General features: G+C 46.8%; 2 protein-coding genes across 2 annotated transcripts; both read left to right on the top strand.

Moving 5' to 3' along the window:
- Positions 1–555: 555 nt before the first annotated feature.
- LOC123051355 (chitinase 8) lies at positions 556–1,979 on the top strand. Its single transcript, XM_044474222.1, has 3 exons — positions 556–948; positions 1,050–1,161; positions 1,449–1,979. The coding sequence occupies exons 1-3, from the start codon at positions 675–677 to the stop codon at positions 1,819–1,821; spliced, it is 759 nt and encodes a 252-aa protein (XP_044330157.1). The 5' UTR covers positions 556–674; the 3' UTR covers positions 1,822–1,979.
- Positions 1,980–15,795: 13,816 nt separating this feature from the next.
- On the top strand, positions 15,796–17,204 carry LOC542775 (chitinase 8). Its single transcript, XM_044474230.1, has 3 exons — positions 15,796–16,177; positions 16,306–16,417; positions 16,718–17,204. Exons 1-3 carry the CDS (start codon positions 15,892–15,894, stop codon positions 17,088–17,090), a joined length of 771 nt encoding a protein of 256 aa, XP_044330165.1. The 5' UTR covers positions 15,796–15,891; the 3' UTR covers positions 17,091–17,204.
- Positions 17,205–26,076: the final 8,872 nt, after the last annotated feature.

Genomic DNA, 26,076 nt, shown 5'->3' on the forward strand with positions numbered 1-26,076 from the left:
CTTCCCTGCTCCAACCACCTATCTTTACCGAGTCCCAATCCATGTGATATTTGATGGCTTCGTGTTCGGTCTGGATTCGACCATTGGACGCCGAGCTGGAGTTTTTCCACGAGCCGTCGACGACGTAGAAGCTTCTTCCAGTCCTCCCATTCATGCGCTGTACAAGGCTGACCAACGCGAGGCACTGCACCCCCAAAAAAACAGTAGCAGTACAACCACATGATGTTCAGCAGCCATGTGTATCTGTACACCGTCCCAAGAAGTCTGCGCGTATCGCCAACGCCCTGAAAAGAACTTGTTTGTGCAGACGTGTGGAATTCACGTAGAGATATGTATACATGGGAGGCCACATGCGTCTGCAAGCACGCGGCTGCGAGAGTGATAACGATACGCCACATGCCTCTTGTTTAAAAAAAAAAGATACGCCACATGCCTCCATCGTCCTGACACCGCGGCCCGTCAAATTTTCGCCCCGCAAAGACGGGCGCAACGTGGAAAAGTATACGCCCGCGACGAACCGTGCATAATCACCGCGTTATCCCCGCGCTGCACCCGAGCAGAGCTGCTATAAGTACCGCTGCAGACCCAGCAGCTTCGTCACACAGGCCTCTCTCCACTCTCCTTGAGCTATACTACATTACACGAGCTGGTCAGCTGTAGGTGAGCTAGTGAGCATGGCGCGGTTTGCTGCGCTCGCCGCGCTTCTGCTCGCCGTGGCGGTGGGCGGCGCCGCGGCGCAGGGCGTGGGCTCCGTCATCACGCAGTCCATGTACGCGAGCATGCTGCCCAACCGCGACAACTCGCTGTGCCCGGCCAGGGGGTTCTACACGTACGACGCCTTCATCGCCGCCGCCAACACCTTCCCGGGCTTCGGCACCACCGGCAGCGCCGACGATGTCAAGCGCGAGCTCGCCGCCTTCTTCGGCCAGACCTCACACGAGACCACCGGTATGTCAGTTAGTGTTGATTTCGATTGTTGTTTTCAATGGAATTCGTGGCTGCCTTGATTAACTGAAGTACGTGTTTGTGCATGCCGTGTCAACGTGCAGGCGGGACGAGAGGCGCCGCCGACCAGTTCCAGTGGGGCTACTGCTTCAAGGAGGAGATAAACAAGGCCACGTCCCCACCCTACTATGGACGGGGACCCATCCAATTGACAGGGTGAGCAAAATCGCAAATTATGGCCTACTACTTTGAAGCATCTTCCACATGCAAAATGATACTTGGTCAACCCAAATATCACAGGCTCAAATAATCTGTAGAAAAATCTGGTTGAAAAGTACAGCAGTGTTGACATTCTAGCTAGCCGCTAATCCCGACCTGATCCAAATAAGCTTTCGTTTTCGCGTGCAACAATTGTTAATAACAGCAAATACCCAGCTGGGTCTTGGTTGCTTTGCCGAAAAGATTGTTCTGATGAACCAGTAATTCCTCGTGCGAATGACCAGGCAGTCCAACTACGATCTCGCCGGGAGAGCCATCGGGAAGGACCTGGTGAGCAACCCGGACCTGGTCTCTACGGACGCGGTGGTGTCGTTCAGGACGGCGATGTGGTTCTGGATGACGGCGCAGGGCAACAAGCCGTCAAGCCACGACGTCGCCCTAGGCCGCTGGACGCCGACGGCCGCCGACACCGCTGCCGGTCGGGTGCCCGGATACGGCGTGATCACTAATATCATCAACGGCGGGCTCGAGTGTGGCATTGGCCAGAACGATGCCAACGTCGATCGCATCGGCTACTACATGCGCTACTGCAGCATACTCGGCACGGCCACCGGGGGCAACCTCGACTGCTACACCCAGCGAAACTTCGCTAGTTAGACAGTGTATCCACGCCTTATGAATAAGTGTCTATACTTATGCCATTGTGGAATAAATAATTCAACATGTGATCAGTTGATTCGTATGGTAATACGACTAAGTTGTTGCAACAAATTATGGAAATTAAATAAAATCAGATGATATTGTTATGTTGTGTACACAAGATAATGTATAACAGGCCGACCAGAGTGATAGCTGTGTGTTTTTTTCCGGGGAAAGTATGATAGCTGTGTTGCTTGTCCAATCAGTAGTGCCCTCATGTCGCGAACCAATTTGTGATTAGATGGTTAGAAGGACACAAGGATAGTGGTATCCAGCTCATCAGGGTTCAAGTTCCATACTTGACATTTTGTGCTCGCATTATTTCTGGATTTATTTCAGTTCTCCGGCGATGTTCGTTCAGTGGGAGAAGACATTCGGTCAACTGCGAGACGTCTATGGTGACTTTATAAAATCTCAAGACACTATACCAACTCAGTCTCTCGGAGGTGCTTATAGGGGTAGGATGTGCGTGTTGTGTTCATAAGGGTAAGTGTACTTTAGTGTATGTGAGCGATTTCAATTGTACTGTGTTAAAGAAAAGCAGTACCCTTATGTCCGGCTATAGGGCAGCCTCGCCTAAAGAGAGCGTTGTTGTACTGCATCGTCACAATGTGCGGGTGGAGATGATTTTTTTTCTTTTTTTCAATGTTTATTGTTTTTACCTTTTCCTTTATTTTTTTACTTTTATTTATACTTCCAAATATTCCAAACATATTTGATATATATTACCAAAAACACTCTCACATAAAACATTTCGAAAATGTTAATCAAGTATTTAAAAAATATTAAATGTGTATAGAAAAATGTTGCTCGTGTATATGGAAAATGTATACAGAAAAATACATAATGTGTATTAAAAAAGTTGATCATGTATTCAAACTTTGGCACCTTTTGGGTTCCTTTGCTATATTTAGAGAATTAGTTAATTTCAAGATATTTAATGGAGGTAAATGATTGTTGATTTTTAAAAAGATTTAAAAATGAAGTCTAAAAAGGCTGAAACTTGGCATGACCTCATGATAAGATCGATAGAGGGTGCGGTAAAAGATTGAGAGAGTTGTCTAAAAGTTGTGATGCACTTTCCTTAGAAACTGAAGAGTTGACCTGGAGCACTGTTTCATCACCGCTGCTGAACGTCCATGGCTCCCGCGACACCTGTAAGAAATTTAGGTTTTTGGTCTACCCCCTATTCCTCTGCGCTTATCCGTGGTGCCGCTCACAATTTGCATCTCTGAGGCTAGGGGGTAGGGACCTTCTTATACTGTCTTTCCAAAGAGTCCACCTCTTATACAGATATAAGATTTCTAGTTTTTCTTCCACTAGTTTCCGGGATAGAGTCCAGATCAAATTACCAACCACGATCATATTTGTCTGTTAACGGATTCTACCCGTTATGTCCCCGGAGCACGCGCTTGTGAGCAACGCGCCATAATAGAGTGTAAATTCCTCTAATTACGTAGATCAACGTTAGGGCTGTAATCTAACTATACGATCTAGCTCCTTCCAATCATCAATGTACCCGGGTAGTCTTTCCAATATAAATAATATATTGTATTTCACTGATAATCGACCAGCTTCCTTAAGCATATATCACTTAAGTACATTTCAGCAAGTAACAATTCCATGCTAAACATGTAAATCAATTCCATGTATAAATACATGTACAATTCCATAATGATGTATTCCGAATATTAGTAATTCCTAGTAATTTGAATATAGTTGCAGGACACATAATTCCGACATCTCCCACTTGTCCCAAACGACCATTCAAATATTCGTAAACCCATAGCCTTAACATGCTTGCCAAATACCTCCTGACTAAGAGGCTTAGTCAAGGGATCAACAATCATATTAACACAATGTTGAAAACCCACAAATATATAAATATAGTGATACTTCCCTTCAATATGTTTCCTTGCTGTGACACGAGAGACTTTAAATTTCCGCCTAATTATTCCAGCATAGTTGTCCTCGGCGTCTCGACTATTATTTCCTCGAGTGTAATTCCACCTTTATAGGCACCTTGAGTATTTTGTTTCCTCAAGTGAATTTCCACATCAATTATTTCCAACCACATATATCAATAATATGAATAATTCCACATCGAGTCAAGTATAAGATAACCATGTTGAATAAAATTTTAAAACCACATACATATCAAATCCAATCACTAAATGAAGTTCCATCAGTAACCATGCTTTGTAAGAAATTCCTGACTTCAGTCAGTGAACCTGCACCATATTAGTACTTAAAACAATAATTGAATATGCGTACCTGGACTTATTTCTCATCTCGTAGATAGAATAATAACTTCCTCAATGTGTTTACCTTTAATATAAATTTCAGAACAAGTGACAGGTTGTGATGCACTTTCCACAATCTTATATGATGTGTGAGATTCCCTTAGCTGCTCGTCTGTCCTTCCATTGCTTGAATGCAACATAAATTCCGGTAGCTAAGGTATGATAATATAATGAAGATACATATCAATTTCAGTACCATTTATTGTTCCATTTTTCCTCAGGAGTTCAAATATAATTCCTCACTAAGTATGATTTCCTTTATCAAAGGTATTTTTAACATATTTGCAATTTTCCATAGAGAAACACTTCAAAATATTTTCTATGTATTTCCACTCCCGAAACATTGGAAGCTCCAGAAATTCCTTTCATATGAAAGTTAGAAAATGACCAAGCTTACACTTCCATCAATGTGAGTTATCAATGCACAAACAGCCAAAGAATGTTAATTTATACAATATAATGTAAACTATTTTACACTTACATTTGTAGATGACCGCCTTGCTTCATTCAAAAAAAAAACATATGACCTGCTATTCCATTGATGTGAAGCTTGTTATAAGACCATACATTAATATACTCAATTAGCAAACCATGTCTTTAGTTCCTCTTCCCTATATTCCAGGAGAGAGAGTTTCCATAAAGTATATGTTCCTTTTGTGTAAAGAACTGAATAGCAAGAGTGATATTATAATATTCCAATGAGCCAAATTTCCTTACAAAAAAAACTTACAAACAATGGGCTTGCGGTTGTTTGGTATGATAATAACTTCCCAAACTATATATTTCCTTATTGAGTTTATTCCTTCCCGCATTTCTTCCACTCATAGTTGACATTGATGAAAAATTTAATCCTTCTTAGGAGTTTTCCTCTAGTATTTAGAGTGACTTCCCCCCCAAAATCACATAACAATTATCCAGAGATTACATTCCAAGTTAATTCCTCCCACTTATCCTAAGCATGTCATGTTGGGAGTGTCACTTGTAGTTTCCTTGGGGTCAAGATTATATTCCAGTATGATTGTCAATAATTCCACCCTTGATGATAAAATGATTGTGTTCCTACTTTCCACCAGTATTCATTTTCCAGATAACTAAGAAAACACCCTTTGATCCACTAGAAGAACCATGAAAAAATTCCTGGTGTGCGCTTTGTAATAACTGTGAATTTCATGCCAAAATAGAATATTTCCTTCCAGCCAAGTGACTGTACTAGATGGAGAAAGATACAACAAACGACAGTACACAATGCTTCTTTCCAAACAAACAAGGGGGTATACAAGACAGTCAATTCCTCCGTTCAATTGTGGAGTGTACGGTATATAACAATGGTGAATAATTCCATGCTCTTTACATACAAATGATATATTCCTGAAGTGTACTTCCCCCACCAATCGGTTGTTAAAACTATGAAATCTTTTAATCAACTGATTTTCCACTTCAGTAATAGTATGACAAGCACAATTAAAACATTCCGACTTGTATTTTGAAATAGTATAAACATAACCATATCAATCATCAACGAATGAGATAAAATAAATAATCAGACCTCTAGTGGGAGTGCAAAGAAAATACCATAAGGCTACCAAAATAAATAATGACGTGAAGCCTTTTCTTTTCCCACCTTCGGAAAAGTGTAAATAAACTAAACATACCATCATATATGCTTCACAAGATACCATAGTCCTCCCACTAAAGTTTAGAATTCCAGAATGAATAAGCCAATTCATCTAGCTAGTTCCAAGATATGTGACCAAGTCGTTGATGATGTAGATAATAAAATTCCAAGCATTGTTCCCATTGTCGGTATTCCTCCATATGGAGTTATCCTTTCCAAATAAACAAATTGGTTTGCCAACTTCCAATGGATATCAAGAAAGATAGATCATTGTGTGAAAATCCATAATGCACTAACTTAACCATTGAGCAATATTTCCACTTCCTTTTCCAAATAGTATGTCAAAATCAATAAATTCCAAGATGGAGCAATAAATTTAATCCCTTCTCATTGAGGTTAAATAACATGTCCTATAACAACAATAGTTTTCCTCCACGAGGGAGTTTTATGGCATAATTTCCAATTCAAAGTATATCAATTTTCCTTTGAAATTTTTTTTGCATGCCAATGAAGTTGCTATGATATTCCAACAATAAATGATGTATATAAAACACCATAATCCAACTATTTGAAAAAAAAAATACCACAAATAAATATCTATAGTGGAAATATTATCATTAGACATACCGACAAACAAAGAGCAAATTTCCTTGTCCTTGGAGTGACTCCCATCTTCCTCCATAAATAAGTGATGCTCAATAATAACACTTCTTTGAAATCCCTTTCCAGATTATGAATAATTTTCCACATAATCATTTGCTCGTTGCAATTCATCCATGCATTTATGATTTGGAGTCCTCCTAAATTTCTTCCAAGGAGTGATACCTTTTCCTTGCTATGATTTACACGCAATGGATTAGCAACCAAACAAGTTAGTTTGTTAAGCAGCAATCTAATAAAATAAACTCATTAATAGATGCTAGGAAATATGTGAATTTAATATTCCTTCCCTGACAGCATGCGTGCACAGGTGCCTTCAGAGATTCCTCCAACAAGCCAGAACCACAAGGACATAGTTTCCGTGTATTCCGTTGAATTCCAGAATACTCGTCGAGTTCCACCACAAAAATTAGAATCACAGAAGCCATTCTGTTCCGATGTCGGTATAATTACAGAATCGTTGGTCCTTGTGTGCAAAGCAGGAGGCGAGGGCCCGGCGACCGAGAAAAAAAAATCGTTGCTAGGTCGGATCGAAACCGAAACTTCTCTCTTTATGACGACGCAACACTTCCTCCAGCAGTAGAACAAAGAAATCCAGCGAAGAATTGACGTGTATGTGATCACTTGTGCACCTCTTTGGCTCTTTGCAATCCGTAGTACTAATGTACAATCAGCACTATTACTCTCGATCCGCTCGCGCAAAGAAACAAAACAGCCAAGGACACTAGCCTTCCTTGATCAACATGCGCTTTGAGAGCGATCCAGATGTACTCCTTTATTGGTTGATCACTCGAACCTGACTTTCCTCGCGCTGCATCAGGGAACACGCATGCGATATAATCGCATACTAGCCGCGTTAAGTGCGAGCAGCGTATGCGTGCAGCACTGAGCAGTCAGCACATCAATCGACAGCAGCGGACACAGCGGATTATTTGTGGATGGCGATGGCTACAACGGCGACAGAGGTTCACGGCCGTGGCCGGCCGTCGGCAGTTTGAAGTAGTGGGATTACGGGCCTGCACGATCCACGGGCATGCAAGATGTACCAGCAGTCCTCGATCCGTGTCACTTTTCCGGGACGATCGAACGCATAGCCCCGAACACAGAAGCACCTGGGATTCTGCCGCGGCTAGCACCCGCTTGACGCGCCGCAGGAGTGCGACCAGGAAGAAGCGGTAGATCATGCACTAGACGCACGCGGGGACAGAACGATACGCAGCGGGTTGTATCCGGATGGCAGCCGTCCACCTCAACGGCAGAGTTGCAGGACGGATTAGGATAGTGGCGGCGACCTTCAACCTAGCTCCGATGCCAATGTAAGAAATTTAGGTTTTTGGTCTACCCCCTATTCCTCTGCGCTTATCCGTGGTGCCGCTCACAATTCGCATCTCTGAGGCTAGGGGGTAGGGACCTTCTTATACTGTCTTTCCAAAGAGTCCACCTCTTATACAGATATAAGATTCCTAGTTTTTCTTCCACTAGTTTCCGGGATAGAGTCCAGATCAAATTACCAATCACGATCATATTTGTCTGTTAACGGATTCTACCCGTTATGTCCCCGGAGCACGCGCTTGTGAGCAACGCGCCATAATAGAGTGTAAATTCCTTTAATTACGTAGATCAACGTTAGGGCTGTAATCTAACTATACGATCTAGCTCCTTCCAATCATCAATGTACCCAGGTAGTCTTTCCAATATAAATAATATATTTTATTCCACTGATAATCGACCAGCTTCCTTAAGCATATATCACTTAAGTACATTTCAGCAAGTAACAATTTCATGCTAAACATGTAAATCAATTCCATGTATAAATACATGTACAATTCCATAATGAGGTATTCCGAATATTAGTAATTCCTAGTAATTTGAATATAGTTGCAGGACACATAATTCCGACAACACCGTGCCCGCGGCCGGCGGCACCACATTGATCTCCCTCATCCGGCCCTCATTTCAGCCGTCGAGACCAGATTCGGGCTGCTCTCCGCGTCGTCTTTCAGCTGCCCTTCCTCTCCCCTTCAGGCTCTCAAGGCGCTGCTCATGGCCCTCACGTTCGCGTCGTCATCTCCGACTTTGTTGGAAGCCTCGGCTGCTGCCGCCGCACTGGCCGCGGCTGCTCTTGCCTCCCGCATGGCCGCCCCGACAGCTGGCGGCCGTCTGTCCCGTGCTGGGCTCCCGCCGAGGCCAGATGTGGCAGCATCTCCGATGGTGCAGTCGGGCATGCGCTCCCTGCCTCGCCCCCGGCCTCCTCCGCTCGGTGTCGCTGCGTTTTCTGCCCTGGACGCGGCGCGTGCTGCTCTAGATCGTGCTCCTGGCCTGGTGGTTGGAGGGCTTGGATCCCCTGCCTCCGCTGACTCTGCTCCTGGCAGCACCACGCCGTCAGCCCCGACTTCTATTGTGGGCGTGTCGTCCCCAACTCTTGCCGGCGCTGCTACGGTGTCCTCGACTCCTGTGGAAGCCCCGCCGCCACCCCCGGCTGATGTTGCTGAAGCACCGTCCATGACTCCGGCTAGCAACACCGCATCGTCCACGACTCCGGCTGGCACCACTGCACCGTCCCCGACTCCTGTAGAAGTGGCGCCATCCCCAACTCCTGACGGTGTTGAGCCGGGTCTGAACAAGGCGCGACATGTTTCATGGAGCTCCCTTACCAACGATGAAGATGACGAGGATGACAATGTGCTGGCCCCGCCGCCGGCTACCAAATCCTCAGTTCCGGCAGCTCGGCCAGGCATGGCGTGTGATGCGGATTCATGTGGTGGTTGGCAAAAGGTGATGCCACGGCGCAACGTGCAATGTCCAGTGTCACTAGGCCCAACACTGGCTCCCCGTCCTATCCCCGCTTGGCTTCATGGTAGATGTTGCAAATGCCTCTATCCTGGACACCGTGCAGCGGAGTGTCGAGATCCTTTTAGGTGTTCTCGATGCCTTGAGAATGGTCATCGAGCGTGTGGGTACCGCAATGCCTGGCATCCCCTTAGCTTTTTGGGAAGCCCTACTTTGTCGCCATTGCCCCGCCTCACTGTCGGACACCAACAAGCTTCAGTTCCTCACAAGGTCCAGAAAGATGTCGCGCCCCTCTCAAAGACGTTTGGTCGTGATTCTTGGGCATCGATCGTTGCTGCTCCTGCTGGCTTTGTGGCCTCGGCGGATATCCCAGTGCGGCCTACCTTGGAGAGGCAGGCCGAGCTGTTGCGCTCTGAGCTCGTTGATATGGCTTCCTTCCGGCTTGAGGAGACGGTCCAGCCTCTGCGTGATGTCGTTGACTTCATGCAAGGTTGGATGTTGCGGATGGAGAGCTTCATGGAGCAAGTTGAGGATGCACTAGGAGGGCTCTCCTTGGCGCTGCCTGTGTTGCAGAGTGCTCATGTGTTGCACCCTTTGGTTGTGCCTGATGGCAGCTTCGAGGTTGAGAGGGGAGACGAGCTTCATGGTTGTTTCTCCCCTCGTGCTAGAGCCAGCTCACCGCCGTCGGCCTATGAGGGTCTAGGAAATGATGTGGTTGTGACTCCGGTACTGCAGATCATGCCTGATCTTCGGGAGCTGTGTGGGGGCTTGGTTCTGCCTCTGTCCGTCGAACAACCGAAGGTAGACCTTCCTAAGATCTCAATTGTGGCTTATCGCCAGCATCACCCCTGGAGTCTAGCCAGATACTTGATGCTGAGGAGTGTGGTGATTTGGATGTTTCAGTCTCTCGATCTCCTAAGTCCATTGGGTCTGAGGCACCAACCAGTCTACCCCTTGGTGTCATGGAGCATGGAGTTTTGGATGTTGATGATATTTCCTCGTTTGCGACCACGGAGCGGGTGATGCCTGTGAGTGACATGACCATTGAGCCAAGTGGGTTGGCACCTACTCGAAATCCAGATGCTCTCTTTGCGAAGGAACTTTGTGACTTACTCGCCAGTGTGGAGGTTGCTAGACCTGATTTGGGTAGGTCGATTGCTTGCCTCTTGACATGGACACCAATAAGGAGCAAACAAAAGAAGGTGGGCAAATGAAAGAGTGGCGCCATGGGCAAGGCGTCTCTCGCTGCTTGATGGATGACATTCCATCTCTCGGTCCGCTTTGATTGGGTTGTCATTGAGGGTTGGGAGGTGCCTGATGTCTTGTGTCGAGCTGTTCTTGTTGGGGGTCTCTTGGTGTAGTAGCGATGTCGAGGTTTGTCGATGTTGTGTATTCAGAGAGTCTGGGAGGGACCACATGTGTTGTTGTGGGGTTCCTTGCCATGTGAGGAGTTAGTTCGTGCTCCATTTGTATTGGTTTTCGCCCGGTTTTCTGTAAATTAACTGGGCAATCTTCTTCGTCTTAATTAATCGATGAGGCAAAACTTTTACCTCCATTTCGAAAAAAACTGAAGAGTTTTCGGGGAAGCAGCCGAGATTCATAGGGAAAGTGTTGGGTTTGATGGTGAACACAAATTTTTGTCATAATTTCCCCTTGAAACATTTGTGTTAAGATACATCAGTTCAAGTTTCATGTTCAATTTTAAGACTTTTTCAGGTTAATTTGATACGTGACGAACGTGCCTCGAGGACATCTTCAATTTCTAAATAACCTACACCATAGCTTTTGTTAAAAAAATTAACCACATACTCTACATCTCATGTAATGACGCCATGCAAAGTTTCGTAGGTTTCAGACAACATTAAAAAAATCTGAAAATTTTGAAAATCATCTTACATATTGAAAATTAAGTTTGTGTGTTTTAATGTCCACATATGCATATTTGAAAGTACCAAAGTTTTGTCTCATAACAACCAAGTACTCAACCTATATGATAACTGCCTTATTTATGATATTTCTCACTTTTTTTTGGAAATTTTTAAATCTAAGTTCAAATTTTAATACGCAAATTTATTAATAAAATGCATAAAATATAGCACATAATTGGCGAGTGGGAGCGCTGACGCCAGGGAGGTGGAGGCTATCCCCTCGACAAGTCGTGCCCCGGCTAAAAAACGCGTGGCAAAACCGGTGACATCCAGTGGGGTGCGCCTTCACAACCGTATTATTTAGATGCGCTACCTTTTTTGGAACATTCGGGGTTGCGGCCACGCTGGCCGTCGGACCCAGCTTAAAGAATACATTGCTAGGGAGTGCATTGACGTGGTTGCGCTCCAGGAAACGATTAAAGCTGATTTCACATATAGAGATTTGGCTGCCTACGATCCTCTCCATCGTTTTGTCTGGGGCCGGGTGCCGTCTGTAGGCCATTCTGGTGGTCTCCTTTTGGGATGTAACAGTGATGTATGCGATGCTGTAAGCTGGGATGTGGGCGCGTTCTTCATTTCTGTCACGATTAAACACAGGATCTCGCTTGCTACATGGGCAATTGTTTGCGTCTACGGCCCGACTGACCACTCTAGGGCGGCTGATTTCTTGGGAGAAATCCAAAGCTTGGTTGGGTCTAAGCAAGGCGCCAACATCCCCATTGTCCTTGGGGTGATTTTAACCTTATCCGTTCGGGAGCGGATAAGAATAACCCTAACATTGACTGGCCTAGAGTTAACTTGTTCAATAATACGATTGCATCATTCGCCGTGCGGGAGATTGCTAGGACTGGTGCTAGATTCACGTGGACCAACAAGCAACTGTCGCTGGTGCGCAGTGTTCTGGACCGGGTGTTTGTGTCCTCCGACTGGGAAGTGTTATTCCCCATGTGTACGCTGGTTGCGGAAACGCGTATTGGGTCGGATCATGTGCCACTGATCCTAGCCTCGGGGGAGGACCGGATCAAGCGCAGCCCCCGTTTCTTCTTTGAAACTGGGTGGTTTGAGATAGAGGGCTTCGGGCCCTTGCTCATGGCGCGCTGGGAGCGTGCCAGAGCGGCGGTCGGCTGCTCCAGGGGTCCTTTGGACACTTGGATCGCGGCGGCTGTGACCCTTCGGGGTTTCCTCCGTGGGTGGGGTGCAAACCACGGGAGCGAAGCGAAGCGCGCTCGGGAAGCTATTATTGCTGAAATCAAAGCCCTCGACGAACAAGCTGACTCCAGACCCTTCCTGGAAGCCGAATGGGCCCACCGTTACGCTCTTGAGAACCAGGTGCTCGCCATTCTTAGGGAGGAGGAGGAAAATTGGCGCCGTCGGGGCGGCGTCAAGTGGGTTACCAAGGGCGATGCGAATACGGGATATTTGCACGCCTATGCCAACGGTCGTAAACGGAAGTGCTTGATTTTGAGACTTCAATCTGATCAAGGGATTTTGGTTAGTCAGGCTAACATCGTGGCACATATCTATGACTTCTTTCTTAATCTGTTGGGAACAGATGAGGAAAAGCGCCTCCAGCTCCGGGCAGACTTCTGGGGGGAAGAGGGCCGCGTGTCTCAAGTCAAAAATGACCTCTTGGCTTTGACTTTCTCCACGGAGGAGATCGACGAAGCCGTGGGTGCAATGAAGATTGACACGGCGACTGGTCCGGACGGCTGGCCGGTCGCGTTTTTCCGACGCTTCTGGCCGATGTTTAAAGACCTTTTCTGCGGGATTATCAATGGTTTTCCGCTAGGTACGGTAGATGTTTCGCGCCTTAACTATGGTGTGATTAGCCTTATTCCCAAAGTCAAAGGGGCCGACACTATCAAGCAGTACCGTCCTATCACTCTCATTAACGTACCTTTCAAGATTTGCTCAAAGGCGTATGCGACCAGACTTGCTCCGGTCGCGCAGCGCGTTTTAAACCATAGTCAGTCTGGCTTTCTCAAAGGCCGCAACATTCTTGAAGGGCCGATAGTGTTGCAGGAGACTATCCATGAGCTTAAACGCACCGGGCAACAGGCCGTGCTCCTAAAGCTTGACTTTGAGAAAGCATATGATCGCGTGAACTGGGAGTTCATCCGCGAGGTGTTGACTCGCAAGGGATTCGAGTCAGGCTTTGTCCACCGCATCATGCATTTGGTCTCGGGTGGCCAGACCGCGGTGTCGATCAACGGAGAGGTTGGGAACTTCTTCCGCAACAAAAGAGGTCTCAGGCAAGGGGATCCCTCCTCGCCCCTGATTTTCAACTTTGTTGCGGACGCCTTATCAGCCATGATCCATAAGGCTAAGGACGCCGGTCACATACGCGGAGTGGTCTCTCACCTCATTCCGGGTGGTCTCACCCACCTCCAATATGCGGACGACACATTCCTGCTCTTTGAGCCTGACGATCATAGCGTAGCTTCAGTCAAACTTATTCTCCTCGCTTTCGAAATCATCTCTGGTCTTAAGATCAATTTCCTTAAGAGCAAGGTAATAGCCATTGGGATGGATCCTCCGCTCGCTTCTCATGTAGGCAATCTACTTAATTGTAAGCTAGGGAGCTTTCCAATTAAGTATTTGGGCCTGCCTATCTCAGATAAACACATCTCCATTCTGGAATGGGAACCCTTGTATGGCAAGGTGGCAAATAGAGTTAGCCCCTGGCGTGGTCGTTTCCTCTCCTCGGCGGCCAGATTAATTCTAACTAACTCTAGCATGTCTTCCCTTCCTCTGTTCATGATGGGCATGTTTTTGCTGGCTGATGGGGTTCATGACAGGCTTGATACGCCCCGATCCAAGTTCTTTTGGGAAGGAACGGGGATCAAAAAGAAGTACCACCTAATCAAATGGGCCGCGCTCTGTCGCCCTAAGAAATTTGGAGGTTTTGGGATTCTTAATTCGAAGCTAATGAATGTCGCTCTCTTAACCAAGTGGATTTGGAAACTCTCCCAAAACGAGCAAGGGCTCTGGGTGGATATTCTTCGCGCCAAATACTTCCTAGATGGGAATTTCCTTACCTCCAAAGCTAAGGGATCAACTTTTTGGAATGGGATCCAGGAAGTTATGCCAGCATTCACCTTAGGAGCCAAGTTTTGTGTCAACAATGGGTCCTCAACACGGTTTTGGTTGGACCACTGGTTTGGCTCGGAACCCTTGTGAAAAAGCCATTCCATAGCATATCGGCTTGCTACTAACGTGGATATCCTAGTGGCAGATGCGATGCATACCAATCCGCCTGCGGTCTCTTTCAAAAGACCCCTGCTTGATAACGAACGAGCCTGTTGGGACGGGCTTGTAGCTGATGTGGCGGGAGTGAACCTTCGTCCTGAGGCCGACTCGGTCTCCTGGGCTCTCTCGCGCTCGGGGAAGTTTTCTGTCCAATCCTTGTACAACAAAATGACCGAGGGACCGACCCTGGACATAGCTAGGGGGCTATTGAAAGCTGCCATTCCCTTAAAAATCAAAATCTTCGTGTGGCAGATGTTTCGCGATCGCCTGCCCTCCTCCAATAATATCGCTCGTAGGAATGGGCCCTCTGACGGCTCTTGCGTGCTATGTGGCCAACATGAAGATGCCAACCACATATTTTTTAACTGTCATCTTGCTCGCTTTGCTTGGAGTGCGGTTAGGGAGGCGTTCGGGCAGACTTGGGATCCTCGCTCTACCTCGGACCTGCGCGCTTTACTAGCTGCTTTTAGGGGTGGTTTTGGCCGGGTCTTATGGCGCTGCGTGGGAGCCTTGCTGTGGTCCATTTGGACCACCCGCAATAAGATGACTATCGAGCACAAATTTCCTTCTCACCCGGCTGACATTATTTTTAAATGCCACTTATTTCTTCAGACATGGACACCGTTGGGGAAACGGCGTGATGCGGATCGGATGTCGAAGGCGATGGAGCGGATTCGGACGATCCAGATTGATGCCCGCCACTAGCCTGCCGTAGGCTCTGATCTTTTGGACCGGCACATTGCTCTATGTTGCTTATCTCCTCTTGCAGGCTTCGGCCGGTAGCATGTATCGTACCTTGGCTACGGCCGTTTTATCTTTGTTGTTATGTGTTGAACCTGTTGGATGCTGCCTTATGTGGGCTTTATTAATTTAAAGCCGGACGCCTCCGGCGTCTTCGTTCTAATTTTTTTTTTGATGGCTTGAGTTCGATCTGGATTGGATCATTGGGTGCGGACGCAGCGTATTTCCACGAGCGAGCCGCGAGGACGACATCGAAGCTTATTTTCAGCCTCCCGTCTATATGCGCTGTGCAAGCGCAGGCCAGAACCATATGAAAAGCTTAGCAGCCAGCGGCCGCCGCCGGCGTTAGCTGCAGCATGCATGTGACTGCACACCATGCCAAGAAGCCCGCGCGTATCGACAACGCCCGGAAAAGGACCCGTTTGTGCAGACGCGTGGAATTCCGTATGTACTAGCATGGATGAGACGGACTGTGAGCCATAGTCATGATGCGCCCGTTGTCCTATCACCCGGCCGTCGGGTTTTCTCCCCGCAAATAAAGATCGCGCGCGCAACGTGGAAAAGCCTGATGTGAATTATGCATCGCCAGCGCATTTCCCTGCGCTGCACCCGAGCCGAGCAGCTATAAATACAGCTGCAAACCAAGCAGCTTCATCACACAAGCGTCCTGCAAGCCCTCCTCCTGCGCTACACCGCACAGGAGTGCATTACACGAGCTGATCAGCTGAAGGTGAGTTGGCCTATGGCGAGGTTTGCTGCCCTCGCCGTGTGCGCCGCCGCGCTCCTGCTCGCCGTGGCGGCGGGGGGTGCCGCGGCGCAGGGCGTGGGCTCGGTCATCACGCGGTCGGTGTACGCGAGCATGCTGCCCAACCGCGACAACTCGCTGTGCCCGGCCAGAGGGTTCTACACGTACGACGCCTTCATCGCCGCCGCCAACACCTTCCCGGGCTTCGGCACCACCGGCAGCGCCGACGAAATCAAGCGCGACCTCGCCGCCTTCTTCGGCCAGACCTCCCACGAGACCACCGGTACGTCAGTCAGCCACTGTTGATTTCGTTTGATGTTTTCAACGGATTTCGTGGCACTTTTGATTTGGACATGCATCGCTGCCTTGGTTAATCGTGTTCGTGCTTGTGCATGCCGTGTCAACGTGTAGGAGGGACGAGAGGCGCTGCCGACCAGTTCCAGTGGGGCTACTGCTTCAAGGAAGAGATAAGCAAGGCCACGTCCCCACCATACTATGGACGGGGACCCATCCAATTGACAGGGTAAGCAAGATCCCAAGTTTATGGTCTATAAGACGATCTCTGAAACACCATCCACATGAAAAACAGTATATTGGTCAACACTGATATCACAGACTGAAATAATCTGTAGAAAAAAATCTGCTTGAAAAGTACAGCTGTGTTGACATTCTAGCTATCCGCTAATCACGACCTGATCCAAATAAGCTTTCGTTTTCGCGTGCAATAGTTATTGATAATAACAAAGACACGGTTGGGCCTTGGTTGCCTTGGCGATGAGATTGTTCTGATGAACCAATAACTCTTCCTCGTGCGATTGACCAGGCGGTCCAACTACGATCTTGCCGGGAGAGCGATCGGGAAGGACCTGGTGAGCAACCCAGACCTAGTGTCCACGGACGCGGTGGTGTCCTTCAGGACGGCCATGTGGTTCTGGATGACGGCGCAGGGAAACAAGCCGTCGTGCCACAACGTCGCCCTACGCCGCTGGACGCCGACGGCCGCCGACACCGCTGCCGGCAGGGTGCCCGGATACGGAGTGATCACCAATATCATCAACGGCGGGCTCGAGTGCGGAATGGGCCGGAACGACGCCAACGTCGACCGCATCGGCTACTACACGCGCTACTGCGGCATGCTCGGCACGGCCACCGGAGGCAACCTCGACTGCTACACCCAGAGGAACTTCGCTAGCTAGAAGTTGCTTGTCTGATATATGCAGGTCCCACGGCCATCACAGTGTATGCACTCGTTACGAATAAATGGCAATACATATGCCGTCGTGGAATAAAGGATTCAACATCTTGATCTAGTTGATGGTGCCGTGTGTATTACGAAGGTATAACAGGCCACAACTGTAATAGATTATGTAAACTGTCTGATAAAATCATGTCAATTGTTTTGTTGTACACAAAACGAATGTATAACGGGCCGATCGGTGTCCAAACCATTCGGTCATAATGAAGAAAAGAAAAAACATGACATAAAGGATGGAAAAACTACTTGCCGCATCATGCATGATGCACACAATCATAACTGGCTGAAGTCCTGGGCCAGGTCCACATCATGACTCCTGGGCCAGGTCCACATCACACACGGAGCCTTGCCGAATTTTGGCTGAGAAGTTGCGGCTGAGACAATGGAGTAATGGGTTCTTCTCACACGCGAAGCTGCAGCTGGCCATGGCCTCGGAGGTTATCCTTAGATTGGACATGGCCATGGATCTCCGTCCGCTGTCGACGGAAGAGCGTGATCTTAGAATGAGACTCAAGAGACGGGTGATAAGCCTAGCGGTGTTGGAAAGAGCTAGGAAGCGGCGGGCTTCTCAGGTTGCGAATCTAAAGGATGGGGACGCGAACACCAGGTTTTTCCACCTCAAGGTTAACGCGAGAAGAAGAAAGAATTTCATCCGCCGCCTACGGAATGGAGCCGGTTGGGCTACGGCCCAGGAGGACAAGGAGAGGGTGGCCCAAGAACATTTCTCGGCCATGCTTCACAAGGACGTACACCCGTCGAAGGATTTCAACTGGGACAATTTTGCTTTCAGTCAGTGTGATTTGGCTTCCCTTGCTGAGCCTTTTGAGGAGAAAGAGGTGTTGGAGGCCATTGGGAAGATGCCAAAGGACAAGGCGCCGGGTCCGGACGGGTTTACTGGAGCCTTTTTTAAGGCCTGCTGGGACGTTATCAAGGAAGACATGATGGCCGTTGTTAACGGCTTCTCCAACCTTCGCGGAGATCATTTCCAGTGGGTCAACACGGCTAATATAGTGCTTATACCCAAGAAAGATGGTGCAGAGTACATCTCAGATTTCAGGCCCATTAGCCTCATCCATGCAGTGGCTAAGATTGTGGCGAAAATGATGGCTTCACGTCTTGCTCCTTTCATGCATGTGCTAGTTTCCCACTCCCAGAGTGCCTTCATAAGGACTAGAAGCATCCATGATAACTTCGTGTATGTGCGCAACATGGCTAGGCGGATGCACCGGTTGAGGAAGCCTACTCTCTTGTTTAAACTGGACATCAAAAAGGCTTTTGACTCCGTGCAGTGGGACTAACTGTTGGAGCTTCTCCGTCGCCGCGGTTTCCCAGCCAAATTCAGAGATATGGTTGCTGTCCTATTGCGCTCCTCATCCTCCAGAGTTCAAATCAACGGTGTTCCTGGTGGGCCTATTTGGCATGGCAAGGGCCTTCGACAGGGCGATCCGTTCTCACCTCTCCTATTTGTCCTAGCAATTGACCCCATCCAAAGCATCCTTGACACTGCCACACGCAAGGGCAAGCTTCACCAGATAGGCGGGAGGAGCACCCGCATGCGCACCTATGAAGGAAATATGCCCTAGAGGCAATAATAAAGTTATTATTTATTTCCTTATTTCATGATAAATGTTTATTATTCATGCTAGAATTGTATTAACCGGAAACATAATACATGTGTGAATACATAGACAAAGTGTCACTAGTATGCCTCTACTTGACTAGCTCGTTAATCAAAGATGGTTATGTTTCCTAACTGATGCGTCCACTACTACATTAGCAAAAGTTGATCAAGCTACAAATTCTAATATGAAAATGATGGGCGCCATAGCACATGAGATTCCACCGGCACATGAGATTCCACCGGAAGATGATGTGAAACCCAACTTCAGAACGCCTCCACAGCAAATTCTTATTGGATCGGTCCTCATCAATTATTATCCAGAGTCCTTGGAAATAAATCCCAGTGCACGACCCAGGAACCTATCCGAAAAGCATCAGGTTACCAAGATGTAGCAAGTATATTTTATGCGTGCGGCCTTCTAGTATTTAGTTAAGAAAACGTGTCAGAGTTGGTAAGTACTAGGACGTGCTAGTACGGAGTACTACTAGTTGTTAGGGGTTAAAGCGTTTTTAAATAGGGAAAGACCTTGCCGATTAGGCAAGTAACAGAGTCCTGGTCGGTTAGTACTTAGAGCCTGCGCGCTCCTTAAATAAAAGGATACGGCCGTGTAACAAGATCAGATTGGTTTTTAGTCGTGAGTTACATAAAGCTACAGAAAACGTCCCATGTCGGGGGACATCAAATATCTTTGTTGCTGATCTGTGAGGATTTTGTTGCTGCTGCGCGTGGAGTTGATCTAATCTACTCGACGCTAGTTTTGATCTTACGGTCTTGCATCTTCGCTTGACCGAAATTTCTTATTGCCACTGCTAGTACCGTGAAAGGTCGGGCCGACGAACGACTCGCCATCTAGTCGAGTCGTTTATCAAGTGGTATTCAGAGCTAAGGTTGTTCACGGTATTGTGTTGATCAAGATGTCGACCTCGGTCAACAAGGAAGACGAGGTTGTTGCTAATTCTCAGGAAATTGTACGTCCAGTGTACGCGGATGATATTCCTCAAAATATTCGGGATGGTTTTGACCACACATGCAACTACATCAAGCAATGTCATGATGCGCTCGGCAAAAGGATAGATGTCCTGATCACTCGGTTTGATGGTTTGGCAGATATCATCAATATGCCGGCATCGAATTCTGCACCACCACAGACTGCTCCGGCTGCTCCACTGCATTATGCGCCACCAGCTCGCGACGGACATACCGGCGTGCATGATCGCCGTTTGGCGGCACACCCTCATGCTGGAGATGATGGTTTCGATGATGGCATTGACCATGCGGGGTACGCGCCACGACCACGACACTATGAGCCTCGTCCCGAAACATCCGTTCGTGGTGGAGTGCATGACCGAGTTGGTCAAGCTGTGCGTGTGCCTTTGGATGATGGAATTGTTGGAAATATGCCCTAGAGGCAATAATAAAAGTATTATTATTATATTTCCTTGTTCATGATAATTGTCTTTTATTCATGCTATAACTGTATTATCCGGAAATCGTAATACACGTGTGAATACATAGACCACAATATGTCCCTAGTGAGCCTCTAGTTGACTAGCTCGTTGTGATCAACAGATAGTCATGGTTTCCTGGCTATGGACATTGGATGTCGTTGATAACGGGATCACATCATTAGGAGAATGATGTGATGGACAAGACCCAATCCTAAGACTAGCACAAAAGATCGTGTAGTTCATTTGCTAGAGCTTTGCCAATGTCAAGTATCTCTTCCTTTGACCATGAGATCGTGTAACTCCTGGATACCGTAGGAGTGCTTTGGGTGTATCAAACGTCACAACGTAACTGGGTGACTATAAAGGTGCACTACAGGTATCTCCGAAAGTATCTATTGTTTTATGCGGATCGAGACTGGGATTTGTCACTCTGTGTAAACGGAGAGGTATCTCTGGGCCCACTCGGTAGGACATCATCATATGCGCAATGTGACCAAGGAGTTGATCACGGGATGATGTGTTACGGAACGAGTAAAGTGACTTGCCGGTAACGAGATTGAACAAGGTATTGGATACCGACGATCGAACCTCGGGCAAGTAACATACCGATAGACAAAGGGAATTGAATACGGGATTGATTAAGTCCTTGACATCGTGGTTCATCCGATGAGATCATCGTGGAACATGTGGGAGCCATCATGGGTATCCAGATCCCGCTGTTGGTTATTGACCGGAGAACGTCTCGGTCATGTCTACATGTCTCCCGAACCCGTAGGGTCTACACACTTAAGGTTCGATGACGCTAGGGTTATAAAGGAAGCTTGTATGTGGTTACCGAATGTTGTTCGGAGTCCCGGATGAGATCTTGGACGTCACGAGGAGTTCCGGAATGGTCCGGAGGTAAAGATTTATATATAGGAAGTCCTGTTTCGGCCATCGGGACAAGTTTCGGGGTCATCGGTATTGTACTGGGACCACCGGAAGGGTCCCGGGGGCCCACCGGGTGGGGCCACCTGCCCCGGGGGGCCACATGGGCTGTAGGGGGTGCGCCTTGGCCTACATGGGCCAAGGGCACCAGCCCCAAGAGGCCCATGCGCCTGGGGAAACCCTAAAGGAAGAGTCCCAGCAGGGGAAGGCACCTCCTAGGTGCCTTGGGGGTGGAGGACTCCTCCCCTGGCCGCCGCCCCCTTGGAGATTGGATCTCCTAGGGGCTGGCGCACCCCCCCCTTGGGATCCCTATATATAGTGGGGTAGGAGGGCCTCCCAAACACACCTTATGCCTTTGGTGCAGCCCCTCCCTCTCTCCCAAGTTCTTCTCCTCTCCCGTAGGTGCTTGGCGAAGCCCTGCTGGATTGCCACGCTCCTCCACCACCACCACGCCGTTGTGCTGCTGTTGGATGGAGTCTTCCTCAACCTCTCCCTCTCTCCTTGCTGGATCAAGGCGTGGGAGACGTCACCGGGCTGTACGTGTGTTGAACGCGGAGGTGCTGTCCGTTCGGCACTAGGATCATCGGTGATCTAAATCACGACGAGTACGACTCCATCAACCCCGTTCACTTGAACGCTTCCGCTTAGCGATCTACAAGGGTATGTAGATGCACTCTCTTTCTACTCGTTGCTGGTCTCTCCATAGATAGATCTTGGTGACACGTAGGAAAATTTTGAATTTCTGCTACGTTCCCCAACAGTGGCATCATGAGCTAGGTCTATTGCGTAGATTCTTTGCACGAGTAGAACACAAAGTAGTTGTGGGCGTTGATGTTGTTCAATATGCTTACCGTTACTAGTCCAATCTTGTTTCGACGGTATTGTGGGATGAAGCGGCCCGGACCGACCTTACACGTACTCTTACGTGAGACAGGTTCCACCGATTGACATGCACTTGGTGCATAAGGTGGCTAGCGGGTGCCAGTCTCTCCCACTTTAGTCGGAACGGATTCGATGAAAAGGGTCCTTATGAAGGGTAAATAGCAATTGGCATATCACGTTGTGGTCTTGCGTAGGTAAGAAACGTTCTTGCTAGAAACCCATAGCAGCCACGTAAAACATGCAACAACAATTAGAGGACGTCTAACTTGTTTTTGCAGGGTATGCTATGTGATGTGATACGGCCAAGAAGAATGTGATGAATGATATGTGATGTATGAGATTGATCATGTTCTTGTAATAGGATTCACGACTTGCATGTCGATGAGTATGACAACCGGCAGGAGCCATAGGAGTTGTCTTTATTTATTGTATGACCTGCGTGTCATTGAAGAACGCCATGTAAACTACTTTACTTTATTGCTAAACGCGTTAGTCATAGAAGTAGAAGTAGTCGTTGGCGTGACAACTTCATGAAGACACGATGATGGAGATCATGATGATGGAGATCATGGTGTCATGCCGGTGACAAGATGATCATGGAGCCCCGAAGATGAAGATCAAAGGAGCTATATGATATTGGCCATATCATGTCACTACTCTATTTGATTGCATGTGATGTTTATCATGTTTATGCATCTTGTTTGCTTAGAACGACGGTAGTAAATAAGATGATCCCTTACAACAATTTCAAGAAGTGTTCTCCCCTAACTGTGCACTGTTGCTACAGTTCGTCGCTTCTAAGCACCACGTGATGATCGGGTGTGATGGATTCTTACGTTCACATACAACGGGTGTAAGACAGTTTTACACAGCGAAAACACTTAGGGTTAACTTGACGAGCCTAGCATGTACAGACATGGCCTCGAAACACGGAGACCGAAAGGTCGAGCATGAGTCGTATAGCAGATACGATCAACATGAAGATGTTCACCGATGATGACTAGTCCGTCTCACGTGATGATCGGACACGGCCTAGTTGACTCGGATCATGTAATCACTTAGATGACCAGAGGGATGTCTATCTGAGTGGGAGTTCATAAGATGAACTTAATTATCTTGAACATAGTCAAAAGACCTTTTTGCAAATTATGTCGTAGTTCACGCTATAGTTCTACTGTTTTAGTTATGTTCCTAGAGAAAATATAGTTGAAAGTTGACAGTAGAGATTATGCGGAAGTAGAAAGCTTATGTCCTTAATGCACCGCTCAGTGTGCAGAACCCCAAAAGTCGTTTGTGGATGTTGTGAACATCGGACATACACGTTTTGATAACTACGTGATAGTTCAGTTAAATGGTTTAGAGTTGAGGCACTAAAGACGTTTTCGAAACATCGCAGAACATATGAGATGTTTCAAGGGCTGAAATTGGGATTTCAGGCTCGTGCCCACGTCAAGAGGTATGAGACCTCCGACGATTTTCTTAGCCTGCAAACTAAGGGAGAAAAGCTCAATCGTTGAGCTTGTGCTCAGATTGTCTGAGTGCAACAATCACTTGAATCGGGTGGGAGTTGATCTTCCAATAAAATAGTGATGTTTCTCCAAAGTCATTACCACCAAGCTGCTAGAGCTTCGTGATGAACTATAATATATCAGGGACATATATGATGATCCTTGAGATATTCGCGATGTTTGACACCGCGAAAGTAGAAATCAAGAAGGAGCATCAATCGTTGATGGTCAGTGAGACCACTAGTTTCAAGAAGGGCAAGGGCAAGAAGGGATACTTCATGAAACGGCAATTCAGCTGCTGCTCTAGTGAAGAAACCCAAGGTTGAACCCAAACCCGAGACTAAGTGCTTCTGTAATAAAGGGAACAACCACTGGAGCAGCATTACCCTAGATACTTGGTAGATAAGAAGGCTGGCAAGGTCGATAGAAGTATATTGGATATACGTTATGTTAATGTGTACTTTACTAGTACTCCTAGTAGCACCAGGGTATTAGATACCGGTTCGGTTGCTAAGTGTTAGTAACTCGAAATAAAGAGCTACGGAATAAACGGAGACTAGCTAAAAGTGAGCTGATGATATATGTTGGAAGTGTTTCCAAGTTTGATGTGATCAAACATCGCACGCTCCCTCTACCATCAAGATTAGTATTAAACCTGAATGGTTTATTGAATCTCGATCGTAGTGATACACATTCTCATGCCAAAAGATATAAGATAGTAATGATAGTACCACTTACTTGTGGCACTGCCATGTAAGTCATAATGGTATAAAACGCATGAAGAAGCTCCATGTTGATGGATCTTTGGACTCACTCGTTTTGAAAGGTTTGAGACATGCGAACCATGTCTATTGGTGTATATGCATAAAGAAACTCCATGCAAATGGACCGTTTGGACTCACTTGATTTTGAATCACTTAAGATATGCAAATCATACCACATGGGCAAGATGACTGAAAAGCCTCGTTTTCAGTAAGATGGAACAAGATAGCAACTTGTTGGAAGTAACACATCGTGATGTGTGCAGTCCAATGAGTGCTGAGGCATGTAGTGAATATCGTTATGTTCTTACTTCACAGATGATTCGAGTAGATGTTGAGAATATTTACTTGATGAAACACAAGTCTGAATTATTGAATGGTTCAAGTAATTTCAGAGTGAAGTAGAAGATCATTGTGACAAGAGGATAAAATGTCTATGATATGATCATAGAGATGAATATCTGAGTTACGAGTTTTGGCACACAATTAAGACATTGTGGAAATTGTTTCGCAATTAATACCGTCTGGAACACCATAGTGTGATGGTGTGTCCGAACATCATAGTTGCACCCTATTGGATATGGTGCGTACCATGATGTCTCTTATCGAATTACCACTATCGTTCATGGGTTAGGCATTAGAGACAACCACATTCACTTTAAATAGGGCACCACGTAATTCCGTTGAGACGACACCGTTTGGAGAAACCTAAGTTGTCGTTTCTTAAAGGTTTGGGGCTGTGACGCTTATGTGAAAAAGTTTCAGGATTGATAAGCTCGAACCCAAAGCGGATAAAATGCATCTTCATAGGACACCCAAAACAGTTGGGTATACCTCCTAATTCAGATCCGAAAGCAATATGGATTGTTTCTAGAATCGGGTCCTTTCTCGAGGAAAAGTTTCTCTCGAAAGAGTTGAGTGGGAGGATGGTGGAGACTTGATGAGGTTATTGAACCGTCTCTTCAACTAGTGTGTGGCAGGGCACAGGAAGTTGTTCCTGTGGCACCTACACCAATTGAAGTGGAAGCTTATGATATTGATCATGAAACTTTGGATCAAGTCACTACCAAACCTCGTAGGACGACAAGGACACGTACTACTTCGGAGTGGTAAGGTGATCCTGTCTTGAAGGTCATGTTGCTAGACAACAATGAACCTACGAGCTATGGAGAAGCGATGGTGGGCCTGAAATTCCGACAAATGGTTAGAAGCCATGAAATCCGAGATAGGATCCATGTATAAAAACAAAGTATAGACTTTGGAAGAACTACTTGATGGTCATAAGGCTGTTGGGTACGGATGGATTTTAAAAGGAAGACAGACAATGATGGTAAGAATTACCATTAAGAAAGCTCGACTTGTCGTTAAGATATTTTCCGACAAGTTCAAGGAGTTGATTACGGTGAGGTTTTCTCACTCGTAGCAATGCTAAGAGTCTATTGGAATTGGATTAGCAGTTACTACATGATTGATGAAATCTTGCAGATAGGATGTCAAAACATTGTTTCCTCGACGATTTTAATGAGGAAAGGTTGTATGTGATACAACTGGAAGGTTTTGTCAATCCCGAAAGATGCTAATAAGTATGCAAAGCTCCAGCAATCCTTCTAAGGACTGGAGTGAGCATCTCGGACTTGGAATGTATGCTTTGATGATGATCAAAAATTTTGGGTTTGTACAAAGTTTATGAGAAACTTGTATTTCCAAAGAAGTGAGTGGGAGCACTATAGAATTTCTGATGAGTATATGTTGTTGACATATTGTTGATCAGAAATGACGT

Source organism: Triticum aestivum, chromosome 1A (genome assembly GCF_018294505.1).
Source record: "Triticum aestivum cultivar Chinese Spring chromosome 1A, IWGSC CS RefSeq v2.1, whole genome shotgun sequence".
Classification (NCBI taxonomy): domain Eukaryota; kingdom Viridiplantae; phylum Streptophyta; class Magnoliopsida; order Poales; family Poaceae; genus Triticum; species Triticum aestivum.